This window comes from Cucumis sativus, chromosome 3, assembly GCF_000004075.3.
Source record: "Cucumis sativus cultivar 9930 chromosome 3, Cucumber_9930_V3, whole genome shotgun sequence".
Lineage (NCBI taxonomy): Eukaryota > Viridiplantae > Streptophyta > Magnoliopsida > Cucurbitales > Cucurbitaceae > Cucumis > Cucumis sativus.
Window position 1 is genome coordinate 13381723 of NC_026657.2, and position 14454 is coordinate 13396176.

At 34.1% G+C, this 14454-nt stretch overlaps 1 protein-coding gene across 2 annotated transcripts; it reads right to left on the bottom strand.

Moving 5' to 3' along the window:
• Positions 1–8935: 8935 nt before the first annotated feature.
• On the bottom strand, positions 8936–13970 carry LOC101205899 (homeobox-leucine zipper protein HDG11). Of its 2 annotated transcripts, none has more exons than XM_011652906.2 (11): positions 13722–13970; positions 12882–13613; positions 12383–12500; positions 12104–12295; positions 11510–11971; positions 11303–11404; positions 11006–11209; positions 10349–10529; positions 9970–10238; positions 9797–9886; positions 8936–9572 (listed from the first exon to the last, which is right to left on the bottom strand). In XM_011652906.2, exons 2-11 carry the CDS (start codon positions 13010–13012, stop codon positions 9186–9188), a joined length of 2136 nt encoding a protein of 711 aa, XP_011651208.1. In that variant the 5' UTR covers positions 13013–13613; positions 13722–13970; the 3' UTR covers positions 8936–9185. The 2 variants fall into 2 exon arrangements, with proteins under 2 accessions (XP_011651208.1, XP_004140733.2); XM_004140685.3 differs by having other exon boundaries at positions 8936–9569; positions 13722–13964.
• Between the last annotated feature and the right edge of the window lie 484 nt (positions 13971–14454).

Here is a 14454-nt window from a genome sequence, read left to right on the forward strand (position 1 = left end):
CTTTCGAAAAACTTAATGGCGATAATTATGCGGCATTGAAATCAAATCTTAACACGATACTAGTAGTTGATGATTTAAGATTTGTCTTAACTGAGGAATATCCTTAAACCTCTGCTTCTAATACTAACCGAACTAGTCGGAAAGCATATGATCGATGAGTAAAAGCTAATGAAAAAGCCTGTATCTACATTCTTGCCATCATGCCTGATGTTTTAGCAAAGAAACATGAATCCTTAGCCACAAATAAAAAGATTATGGATTCATTAAGGAAAATGTTTGGGCAACCATAATGGTCACTACCATTTTCAGTAAGCGAATGAAGAAGGGGACCTTTGTTAGAAAACATGTCCTAGACATGTTGATGCACTTCAACATCGCTGAAGTAAATGGTGGTGGCATCACGAGGCTAATCAAGTTAACTTTATCTTAGAGTCTGTTTCGAAGAGCTTCATACCATTTTAGATGAATGCTTCTCTGAACAAGATAAAGTTTAGTTTGACAATCCTTCTCAATGAGCTCCAGGGATTCCAGAACCTTACCATGGGTAAAGGGAAGCAAGTGGAAGTAAATGTTACTACCACAAAAAGGAAGTTTTCAAGAGGATCATTATCTAAAACTAAAGTTGGACCCTCAAAACCTAATGCTCAAATAAAGAAGAAGGGAAAATGGAAGACTCCCAAGGAAAACAAGGGAAAGAAAGCTGCAGAAAAAGGTAAATGTTACCATTGTGCCCAGAATGGACACTGGTTAAGGAACTGTCCAAAGTACCTTGCAGAGAAAAAGGTAGAGAAGGAAACAAGGTAAATATGATTTACTAGTTGTTGAAACATGTTTAGTCTTGCTTCAGAAATTAGCTTTAAATGATCTCGCTTGTTCCAACCTTGATAACTTTAAATTAGTACTTGGAAAAGGCTTTCAGAAAGCGAGATCATTCTTAAGGTTGGAACATGAGAGATGGTCTCAGCTAAAGCAGTGGGAGATTTAAAGTTATTTTTTTTAAGATAGATATATCATACTAAGAATGTCTTGCATGTACCTCAAATGAGAAAAAAAATTAATATCTATCTCTTGTATATTTGGACAAATGTATAGAATATCTTTTGAAATTAATGAAGTGTTTGTTTTCTATAAAGGTATTCAAGTCTGTTATGCTATACTTGAAGACAACTTATATAAGTTAAGACCAACCAGAACAAATTTTGTCTTAAATACTGAAATGTTTAGAACAATCAAAACTCGGAATAAAAGACAAAAAGTTTCTTCTAACACCTATTTATGATACTTGAGACTTGGCCACATAAATCTCAATAGGATTGAAAGATTGCTCAAGAGTGAACTTCTAAGTCAATTAGAAGATTACTCTTTACCTCCTTGTGAATCTTGTCTTGAAGGAAAAATGACCAAAAGATCTTTTATTGGAAAAGGTCTCAACTAGCTAAAGGACCTTTAGAGCTCATACATCAGATCTCTATAGACCAATGAATGTTAAAGCTCGAGGAGGGTATGGATATTTTTTTAGCTTCATTGATGATTATTCAAGATTTGGTCATATTTACCTAATATATCATAAGTCTGATTCTTTTGAAAAGTTCAAAGAATATAAGGCTGAAGTTGAGAATGAATTAGGTAAAACAATAAAGATACTTCGATCAGATCGAGGTGAAGAGTATATGGACTTACGATTCCAAGACTATTTGATAGAACATGGAATACAATTACACCTTTATACACCAAGTACGCCTTAGCAGAATGGTGTATCAGCAAGAAGAAATTGAACCTTGTTGGACATAGTTCGCTCTATGATGAGTTTTGCTTAGTTGTCAGATTCGTTTTGGAGATATGCTTTAGAGACAACTGTCTACATCTTGAATAATGTTCCCTTTAAAAGTGTTTCAGAAACACATTATAAGCTATGGAAAAGGTGTAAAGGAAGTTTACGTCATTTTAGAATTTGACGATGTCCAGCACACGTGTTGGTGCAAAATTTTAAGAAATTGGAAACATCGTTCAAAATTATGTCTATCCTCAAGTTATCCAAAATAATCAAGAGGTGGTTTGTTTTATGATCATCAGGATAATAAAGTATTTGTATAGACAAATGTTACGTTCTTAGAGTAAGACCACATCTGATACTACAGATATATCTAGTTCATCAACTAAAGTAGTTGATACAACTAGGAAATTTGGTTAATCACATCATTCTCAAGAGTTGAGAGAGCCTCGATGTAGTGGAATGGTTGTTCATTAGCCTCATCGCTATTTGGGTTTAACTGAAACTCAAGTTGTCATACCTAATGATGGCATAAAGGATCCATTAACCTATAAACAGGCAATGAATGATGTGGATTGTGACCAATAGATCAAAGCCATGGGCCTCAAAATGAAGTCTATGGATTTCATAATTCTTCTTGAGCTCTAGTAGATCACCAAATGACCTAAAACTTATTGGTTGTAAATAGATCTACAAGAGAAAACAAGACCAAACCGATAAAGTGCAACCTTTTAAGGCTCGACTTGTGGCAAAGAGTTATATTAAAGAGAGGGAGTGAATTGTGTAGAAACTTTCTCTCGCGTTGCTATGCTTAATTCGATTAGAATACTCTTATCCATCGTCACATTTTATGATTATGAAATTTAGCAGATGGATGTCAAGACAATCTCTTTTAATGGCAATCTTGAGGAGTATCTATATGGCTCAACGATAATGGTTTATAGAACAGGGTCAAGAACAAAAGGTTTGTAAGCTTCAAAAATCCATTTATGGATTAAAACAAGTATCTAGATCCTGGAATATAAGGTTTGATACTGCGATCAAATCTTATGACATTGAACAAAATGTTGACGAGCCTTGTGTTTACAAAAAGGTAGTCAATTCCACTATAGCATTCTTTGTTTTGTATGTAGATGATATTCTACTAATTGGAAATGACATAGGTTATCTTAATCATAAAAAAATTGATGATATTCTACTCCAATTCCACTATGCTATGCAATTTCAAATGACAGATTTAGGAGATGCACAATATGTTCTTGGGATCCAAATAGTTCAAAACTTGAAGAACAGAACACTAGCCATGTCTTAAGCATCTTATATAGACAAAATTAATTTTGACAAGATATAAGATACATAATTCCAAAAAGGGTCTCTTTCCGTATAGATATGGAATTCATTTATCAAAGGAACAATGTCCTAAGACACCTACCCGCTTTAGGGTTAGTAGATAAGTTGTTCTCTTAAGGACTAAATCCAAGTCTCGAACAAGGGGTCCCACCCTCTCATTGGTCCGAGAGGGATTCAATTTATAGGTTGATCCTTAAACCAATTGTTCAATAGTGGATCAGTGGGACTTAAGAAAAAAAATGTAGTATTGGAGATAAAACAATATTTTGACCTAGTCGAGCTTTCGAACAACCTGTGAAGGATTAACTTACCAATCATGGTTATATTAGATGGACACAAATATATCTATAGTCAAGGAAGTACAATTATGAGACTTTAGTGGGATGACCCGTTAGTTAACTAATGTTGATTAGCTCGATTTAAAAGAATTTAGCTAGTTAATCTCAGATCGTTGGAGCCCATGATCTATAGGTCAATTAGGTTCCCTTACTAGCTCACATGGAATAAACTTAGAACAGTATGAGTTGAATTGTTCAATTTAATTGAGGAGGGAAAAACTGATAAGTATATGTGATATAATCATCAGTTATCAGATTAGAGACAAAACTTTAAATATGAATGCAAATTCATACTTAGAAGCTCGAAAATGATAGAAATAGTGAAAGTTATAAAAATATCAAAATGTTGTTTTTTGACTTTGAAAAGTCAAACTTTGACCGATAATATATTCAACTTTTTTAAATATTGAGAAAATGAATGCAAATTGATGCTTGAAAGGTCGAAATTAGTCCAGACGAACAAAATTGTAAAAATGTAAAATGTTGACTTTTGACCAAATGACCATTTTTCCCTTTTACCAAAGTTAGTGGGATAAAATTTATGAATTGTAATTTGATGAAGACAAAAAGTCTTGGAATCGTAATTTGATGAAGACAAAAAGTTCACTAAAGAAAGTGGACTTTGAGTTGTTGGGCTTTAGTGTTGCATGGATATGCATTTTTTGCATGAAAATTTCTTATAAATAGGATAAATGAGTCAAAAAAGAGGAGTGTTGAGACATCCAGCTAATGTAGAGGAATGAAAGCATTTTAATTGTGAATTTCCTAATTTCATTTTAGATTCATGGAATGATTGTTTGGGATTAGCTTCAAATGAGTTTAATCCATTTGGGAATCTGAGTGCCTAGTACAGTATGTGGTCTGTGGTGTTAATTGCTTATAATTTTCCACCTTAGAAATGCATGAAAGAGTCCAACTTTTTCATGTCATTGCTAATACTCAGTCCAAGATCTCCGGATAGGAAAATTGATGTTTACATACAACCGTTGACTGAAAAATTGAAAGAGTTATGAACTTTTGGCATGTATACTTATGATTCTCTTACCGTTCAGTTCTTTCAAGTGTATACAGTCTTGTTGTGCATAATTAATGACTTTCCGATGTATGGTGACTTATTTGGGTGGAGTACTGATAACTTATAGAAATACAAGTTATTGTGGTCCTTTAAGTAAGATAATGAAGTCTTATCGCATAGACAATAAAGAAAACAGAAGAAAAAGTAAGCGATTTGGTTATCTCACAAAATAAATTACACAAAAGAACTTTTTTCCTATTTTACCATTCCTTAGTGCTCTTATTGTAGGATTTTAAGCAAAAAGGAGTGAAGCTCAATGGTACCATCTCTACGTGAGAATCTGCTCAACCTTTGTTGCGACAAAAAGAAAATCAAGCCATGCAAATTAAGATACTAGCAGACAAAAATTGATTGGCGAGAAATTCTGAGAAAGGATGAAAAGATGTCTATGCAGCTTCGCTGCAACTTTTCAGAAGCTTTAATGGCACGTGACGTCTTGTCAACATCAACTGTTGCCTTTAAGTAGGGCTTTCCACTCCAAAATTAGTGTGCACACTTTAGCCGAAAAGCAAGTTCTTAGATCGTCCATCTTCTCCTTTTGCTTCAGTTTTATGTGAGAGCTTAGAACAAAAAGAGAGAGACTAATCCCCTCAAGTTTCCCTTCACAATAGACAAAAACTAGAACTAAAGAGTATAAGAAATCATACCCTAAGACACTTCTTATGTCCTACTTGTATTTTCTTTATATTGTATTGTTTGTAAGATGAACATCATGGTCGAGGGGCCTAAAGTTATTTTTATTAGAGTAATACATTTCTTCTTCCATTCTCCCATGTTTCTTGTCTTCTTCTCATTTAATATGTTTGGTTAAATAAGTAGCAATAGCTTGTGGTTCCAGTACTTCGAGAATCAGAATAAATGTCTTAAGAGTTTTGCTGAGTTAAATGGGAATATCTTAACCTTGTATGTTCGAAAGAATAGCAAGGGTTTTGATTGTAATCACCTGACAAGTGAGAATCACATTTAGCTAAGCAGGTGGTGAGAAGATAGTCGCAAGACAATCTTAACGTCGAACTTCTCCTTTGCATACACAACCAAAAGGAATTTGTGTGTAGCGACATCATCGAGAGGATGCTTACTTCAATTAAGGACAAGTTACTAATAACGTATTTAAGTTGATTAGATACAAATCATAGCTTAATTTTGTGTATTTGCATCTCGATAGGTGAGCAAGTGTGGCAAAAGCATTGAGAGGCCGCACGCTCTAATTCTAAGTTAATACATGCTTTGTATCATCTGATCAGATCACTAAAGTACAAATTATTGCAATTAGATAATTAAACTTTCCTTCGCCGCAATGTCTATAAGAAGTTCATTGTCCACTATGTCATCTCGTCATGCTCACCTTGCACCGCCAAGCACTATAACGTAAATAGTTAAGTTAAGTAGGATATTGTCCATAAATATACTGTATAGATTATATCGCATGATTTAGTACGCTACAAGATAAATTAGAAAGTTGAATTCCTTGTGTTTGACCCTGAACTTACCAAGAAACCTCTCTTCGTTTATACATGGACGATAAAGAGGAAAACTTGTGCAATTACATTCACTTTTATTGCATAACTCTATTTAGTCGCATGATAGTCATCTAATTAGAGTCATTCATGTTATACTCAAACTTGCCCAAAAAATGACCTTTGGTACTTTAGCTCAAAAGTTGAACTTCTTCATCTACTCTTTTAGTTTGACAGCCCTACCTGAACGAATAGACTCAAAGTGAGAACTTTTGGAACTGGTTTAAAAGAAAACACACGAGTAGAATAGAAGCTCTGGTCATCCCAAATCTATGAAGAGCATCCAAACTAGAAGGCCGGAAAGCTTCTTCTCCAAATTTTCATTGATTTTTAATTTTGTAACTACACATTAGTTAATCTACAAGACTATAATCTTCTGTTTAAGAGTTGGTTAGTTTCAAGACTTAGTCATTATGGAAAAATAGATTTGTATTGATAAAGAATGTCTTTGCATTCTTCAAACTTTATGATTATGTATCTCATTTATTGTGATGTCTAGTAACGAATACTTAGCTTCAACTTTTCTTTTTCCTTTTTCTGTTAGATGACAACTCCATTACATCTGTGGTGGATAGCTCTAACAGCTGGTATGTTAATCCTTATAAAGCACCTTTTTCTTTTCATTTTTAATTTCAAATTTCCAATGTTGTTTTGGGTTTGTTGATGTCATGTGAGATTATTTTTCTATAACATGTATGCTTGTTGCTAGTAGAGTGGTATTGGTTGATATTACTAAGTTTGATATGTTTTCTCTAATTTTGAAACTTTGTTTCTCTTGTTAACAGAGATTAAGAGCCAACATTCATACGAAGATTCAAGTTTAACGCATCAATCCAAATTTGTGAAGATAGTTACCACTTACAAGTAGTTTATTTCTTTAAAAAGTGATATATTTATTTTGTACCGTAAGGGAACGTATAAAAAGAGTTTTGAGATCAAGACCAAAGATAATCTTTTTGAATATTTATGAAAATCATACCAGGGATAGACTTTCTTCCTTTTGGTAGGTTTAATATTAAAGTAGCTATTCAAGCTCTTCTCGATAAATGTAGTATTACATTTTTTGTATCAGATTAGTTCAGGGTTTTGTTAATTTTTTGTTTATGTAAATATTGATTACCATTCTTGAAATAAATGATATGTTATTATTATTAAAGTAAATGACATTTAAGAATTATCATAGACAGTTATGAGTTTACGATACTAGAACATGAAACAAGAACATGAAAAAAAAATCAACAAATTTATGAATGAACTTTTAAATTACAATTGCAAATTAGCGGAGGTCTTTAAAATGCTACTACGTAAGTGAAAAAGACGTTAGTATAGAACAAGAGTTGCGACGGTTCTTAAACGTTGCTCATGATTTTTTTAACTATTGCTAATTAAGCAGCAATTATTCTAATTGTGGGATTAGGAGAGGAAAAAAGTGTTGCAATATGGTTGACTATTGAAGCTGTATTTTTGGTATGTGATTCTAGCAGTTCTTAAAACCGTTACAATACACCTCTCAACACTTCCTTTGCCAACGGTTTACAACCGCTGCAATTGTTTATAAAATTCGTTGCAATAGACCATTATTTTTGTAGTGATAACTTGAGATGAATGTACAACAAAAATACACAACCAAAAGAACTAAGAGGAGAACAAGAACAAAACCAACTAAATCCAAAGAAAAGACAACTCAAGGAAACATTTGAAAGAATGCTGAACCTAGTTGAGTCTTTCAATTGAAGTCCTAAACTACCAAGAACAACAAAAGAAAGAACAGAAAAAAAAACTTCAGATCACATAACCTGACTAACTACCTAGAAAGGATGCAAAATAACTTCGTGGACACAAAGATTTCCCCAACAGAAATGAAAGATAACAACACACAGACTCTTGATTTCATGGACTTGAATTTGGGGTTGATAATGGTACACCAAACAAAACCATATGTAGTAGAGTAGCTTACGTTCAAATTAATTCAAGTTGGTTGCAATATTCATCATTAATTGTCCCTGTTTTCACCTTTAGAAATTTTATAGTTCGGCCTCCACTAACGATATGAGTTTATATATCACAAATAAATTATGATTTTTAAACTTAGAATCGTTTAAAGGTATGAATACTTTATTGATAAATTATTAATGAGTTTCTTTATGTGTGGGTTAATTATCAGTTTAGTAAAAAAATTAATACTCAATTAACTTTTTAGTACAACGAAAAATTGAACTTTCTATCTTCAGAGCAAAAGTTCATATCAAATATTGTTGAACTATGTTTACGTTGACATGTCTATTTTACAGAGTTCACATGCTTTTTTTAATATAGAACCGAAAAAAGTAGTATATATTCCAGAAAAGGGAGTCAGTTTCTTTGAGTCAAAAGACAGAATGTTTTAAACACATTACCAAAAAAAGTCTTAGGTGTCTTTTTTGTTCATTTCATTATTAAGGAAACAATATTATTAAATTTCTCAATATAAAATGAAACAATAACCATGACTTCCAAATGTTTTCTATATTAAGAGAATGGACAACCATTTTTTGAACTTTACCTTCCCAAACCAATAAAACATTTCCATAATTTTTTGAAAACAATAATATAAATTTCTCGAAATACCCCTTGTATTTTGTGTTAAAATTTGTGAAGTAAAAAATAATCACCTCTTAACAATAATAGAAATATAGAAATCAATATGAAAGTATGGAGACGAGAATAAAGTACATCAACAAAAATAAAAAAAAAATGAACAGAAAATTTGAAAATATAAGAAGTAAAATTAAATTTAAACATTGTACACTTCGTAATTAAAAGTTAAAATTAAATTTAACCGTGAACATTTTCCAAAGTGTAAGATAGAAAATCTATGAAAAAAAAACCACTTGAAAATGTAGCCTTTTCAGATAGGTAACATAATCTATTATTAACTTAGCAGCAGAAGAAGAAAAAATAAAATTACAATGTTATAAAATGATTGTAACATTTTTCACATACTCAAATTTCAACAAAAAGAAAAAAAAAAAAAAATCATCCATCTAAGGAAACAGAAAAGTTACAACTTTAAAAGAAACTCATAAAAGTGACTCAACAAGTTCCGAACATTGCATTTTGAGGCTACAACAAACACACACATCATAACACAAAAATCAATCCAAACAAGAGCAATTCAATGCAACCTTTATCCTTTGAACTGTGGCACTGATAAGAGTATTCACTGTTGCCACAGACTCCACATTCAGCTGTTTTGAAGATGATACACTGGACACCAATATCTGGAAAGCTATGGTTAACAAAGACCCGCTTGGCCTCCCCAATGTAGCACTCGTTGAAGCTCCGATTCCGGAATGAGTACGGCCGTCCCCTGTGATTACGAATCCTGATGGAAGTATTGGTATCTCTGATGGGTCCTGACCACTTGTTGCAATGTTCATAGCAGGCATGTCGATGGGTGCATATATCACCAAGGATCCTAATGGATCTATACAGCTTTCTTGAAGAATCAGCATGTTGTTCTCAGTCGGGACGAACGGCTGCTTCGTAAACCACTCACATGAGCAACCATCAAAGCTTAATGACTCTAAAATTTAAACTAGTGATGATGAATAAAATAGATGCTTAAGAATTAAGATGATCCAAAGATCTCTATTTAATTTCACCTGAAAAACTCACTATTTCAAGTAGTATGAAAGTGAACTCTAGAGCATTTAATTAGTTTGTCTATGATTTACAAATGGTAGAAGCTACGGAAGGAAAGTACCCGAATTATCGATATCAAGTTTCCTGGATGAACTCCTGTTAAGATGTGTGCAATTTCATGTACTGGGTTTCCATAAGAGAGAACATCCCACTGGAACAACAATGTTGATAAGTCTTCACAGATCAGGGGAATAACAACCGATCAAGAAAAAGGAAATGTGTGGTATTACAAACCTGAACTCTGGCCTTTTCATCCCTGAAGAAATTAAAGATGGTTTCAGGTTGTAGAGGAAGCCAAAGAGATGTCGCCGCACTTACGACTGTCCCACTGGGCTGCCCCAGTTCCGAGCTAATCCGAACAGATATTCGAACACCACTATTGTTCACTTCGGATAACTGAGGGAAATCTATTTTACCTGACATGCTCAGTATTCCACAGAAATTTTTTACCATTCTATGTGACAGCTTCATGATGCTCCTCCTCCCTTCAGGAGAAGTTAACACTGAAAAACAAACAAAAGTTTCTGTTCAAACCTGAGTTTGCTAAAAAATATGGGAATGCCATTTTTTATCACCGAAGAAAACAAATCATAAATAAGAGGTAAACGTCTACCTCCTCCAAGTTCATGGTTAGGTGCACAATCCCTGAAAGTATAAGCCAATCTCTCACACATCCTTTGAAGAGTGAAAAGCCATCGGTCGGCTCCATATGCCAAAGTATTGAATACAAGATCTCGATACAGCCGGTGGGTTTGTGTTTTATCATCCACTTCCACATGCTCAACCCAGGTAACCTGTCAATGCAGATGTATGATTACAAGATACAAGTACACTGTTTAAGAAAACATGGCTCCTACTGCTCTAAATGAAATTATATTTTTAAAACGGCAAACTTTGAGCGACCTACATAAGTCACTACAGACGGATAAAATAGCTAATACATAATTTGTAACGATCTTCGAAACATGTCAAATGCATGAGTATTCTTCTATGGCATACCAATTATGTTGCATTAGGATTCACATGGCACACATTTATGCCTCATTCAATAGAGTACCTTCTGAGGAAAATAATTAGCCAAAACACAAGGGACACGAAGAAACTAATGCCAAAGCAGTGATTTCACCCATTAATGTTGACAATGGCATCGAAGGACATAATGACTTGTAAAAGTAATTTTAAGGTCACTGAGCTCTAGCAGCATTAATCAAGAACATAAGATCCATGAAAGTAGGAAAGAGATCAAATATTAATGAAAGGAGTTAAAAACCTTAGAGCAACCATTGGGCATTTCTTGAATCAAGCACCCGGAAGGAAGCCTCCAGCATCGTGCAGAGGTGACACAATCCTTTAAGATTTCATACGAAACATCCACTATGACCCAGACACCAAACTCAATCTGCTGACAATGTCGAAGGAAGCAAAAGTCTCGAGGAGACACGAGGGGTGAAAAGATGTGCATTTGTTGATACATCTGCATTTATTAACAATTATTGTCTACATGTTGTGTAGAATAATAAGGTCGAACATCAACAAAGAAAAAGAAATGGGAGCATGATTTCCATACCAACTGCAAAGCACCACTGCGGTTTCCAGGCATCCCAGGGTCAATAATATGAAATGTCTCTGCATTTGTAATGATGGTTGGAAAAAGGTCTGCCCATTTATCCTGTTTAATCAGAACCAATAGCCAAAGTAAATATCTCTCCAAGAAAGGAATCAACAGTTTAGCTTTCAATAGGCATAACAACAATTAATAGCTATCAGCACTGACCGCATCTAAAAAAAAATCAACCAATTGAATTGCACTCATTGTCACCACTCCCAAAGCTTTTGATGATTCAGTACGAGCACTAGATGTTTTGAAGTGATTGGGTCGAGGAAATATCTTTTCGTAGCTGTCACGATGGAGAACATACCTCCCATCATTCAGGCTCTTCATCCACAAAGGCTCGTCGATCCTCAAAAGTCTGATTAACTCTTCCAAGCCAGTTGCAGCAGTTTCCAACATAAGAGCATTTTCCAAATCATTAATACCTCTTGATTGGTAAGGTGTTGCTGCTCCATCTAATATTACTGGATCAGAAATAAGATCGACTGCAGGGCTTGGAACTATTTGAGTAAGGGAACTTCTTGGTGACAAATCAAGTGAAGATCCAAGAACAGGCAATAGTGATTCAAGTTGTGAAATTGGTTTTCCAATGTACTTGGCAAGAAGGTTAGACACTTTTTCATGCTGCGAAACGATCGTAGTTGAAACCATTGAAGTTGATGCATCGATATTATGAAAAGATAATAAATCATTCAAAATTCAATATTACCAAGAGAAAAAATAAACAAACTTTCAACTTCCAAACATGAAAAGGACCTCTTCTTTTAAGTGAGAATTTTCAAGACGTAATTTTTGGAGATTGCGCTGTCGCTCTTCTTCTCCAAAAGGTGGACCTCCACAGGATGGACAGATCACGTTCCTCAACGCTTCTCTAATTGCAAGGTTTTCACATTGAATCTTTTCATTCTCTGTCCGAAGCGAAGAGTTGTCTGCTCGCTCATTCTGAGCCTGTAAGAGAAGAAGAAGAAGAAAGAGTCTCAATTGAAGGGTAGATAAAAATTAATTTCTCTACAGACATAAGAGAACTCATTTTACCTTAGTTTGAGTCCTCTTGTTTTGAAACCAAAATTTGATCTGTTTGGTCTCAAGACCAAGCTCTCGACTCAGCTGGCGCCGCTGATTTTCATCAGGGTGTGGGCATTGCCTGAAAAATCTAGGAAACAGACAGAAACAATTCAAACTGTTTTAGAACTAGACACATGCATAGGCAGAAAAGGAGACATCAGATTGTTGAAACCAAGATCCATGGAGCCCTTCATTGGTAACACTTAAGAGAAGGGTCAAACGTGTAAATTTGTGTTGAGCACTAAGGGAATGTCCAAAGGAGTGGAACAGATTCAACATGCAACTTCAGAAAACACCAACAAGATATAGGGAAAGGCCCACAATAACACATGCACACAAAGAGGGGCAATAAAATCTATACCAATCTGTGAAATGAGCAGACAAACGACAAAGGAATCACAAACACAGAAGAACATACACAGACAAACAACATGCAAAGAAAGGTAAGAAAGACTCTGGAGCTTCTTACGATTCAAGCTGCTGAATCTGGTAAGGATTATGACGATGGTAGGTCTTTTTCCCCTTACGATCATTAGAAGCTTCTTGTTCATCAGGTGACCCACCACCATAACCCCCACGACCATCCATCATAATATCCATCCTGACCAACCACTAAGATACCCACTAAATGAAAGAACCACAACTTCTCTGTTCTTGGCTTGAAATTCCCAAAAACGGGAGCCGCTAGAACTTTTATTTCCGCACCCTGTACTCGTTTGTACAAAACATTGAAAATCACAGATGGGATAAATAGAATGCATAGCATCCAGAGAGGGGTTGAGTCCAATTTCCAAATAAGGATACCAAATCAACACCAAAACAAGCGCAATAAATGGAGAGATATCCCTGAGTTGGGTATTGGATTTGGTATTTTTTGGGAGGGTTAATTGGTACGTACAAAACTCTCTTCTCTCTCTCTATACCTCTATACCTCTATACCTCTGTCAAAGTTCTTGCTGATTTCAGTGAAGGAAAGTGAAACCGATGAAGTCCACTTGTTCAATCGACAGAAGAAAACATCCAAAAATCGGCGAAAAAATGGTGAAGAAAAGAGAAATTGAATTGTAGAGAGAGAAAGTACCAAATGCAGAAAAATAGCCAATGGGTTTAGAGGAAGAAGGCGAAAGAAACTTGAGTTGATTCGCCATGCGATGTTGTAATTCAGTTTCCTTTGAATCATCATCAATTTCGTCTTTTATTGCTAAGAAACAACAAATTGAAAGAGAAAAAGATAATGACAACAACAAATTGGGTAAATCCAAATTAATCAAAAGAAAGAAAAAAATCAGAGATTCCTTCTCGTTTTTACCTTTTCAAACTTCAAATTGTGTCAGAAACCTACAGAAATTGTTCTTCTACGTGAACGACAACTGGAATTTTGTGGTTTTGTTTATGAGCTTGTTGAATTCAGTGGCAGCCGTTTGATTTCAAATTTGTTGAAAAGGAAAAAACTTCATATATTCAAATCTTTCACTTTTTCCCTTTTCATTTTTCGTTTCATTAATTTGTTTTACTTTTCGATATCAATATTAATCCAATACTATTACTAATGCAAATTATTCACCTGTGACATCCTTCATCTTCATTCTAATAGTTTGAGTTTTAAACTTTTGACTCTTTTACAAGTTTTTTTTTACTTACCTAGTCCACACCTTTATATTATATATATATATATATATAAAGATGAGAGCAAACAGAAAAAATATCGTAATGATTAAAGTATTTGAGATTGAGGTTCTTCCTTTATGAAATTAATTGAATTCTCTTTTAGACTTATGTGAAATTATGACACATTCATGATTTAATACGTACATTATTTATATACAAAACGACAATTGAACATAAATTACACCTGAAAGGAATGACCCAACAGGATGTCAGTCCTAAAACTTCTTTTTAATTTATGTATAACAAATAATTTGATGAATCATTCTTCCAAAATTTCATATTTTCTTGTATTCATGAAATCAAGATGATTAACGACAAAGGAAGTTTTTGGGGGAGAAATTGTCTTCAAGTAGCTTATCATATAATATCATTCA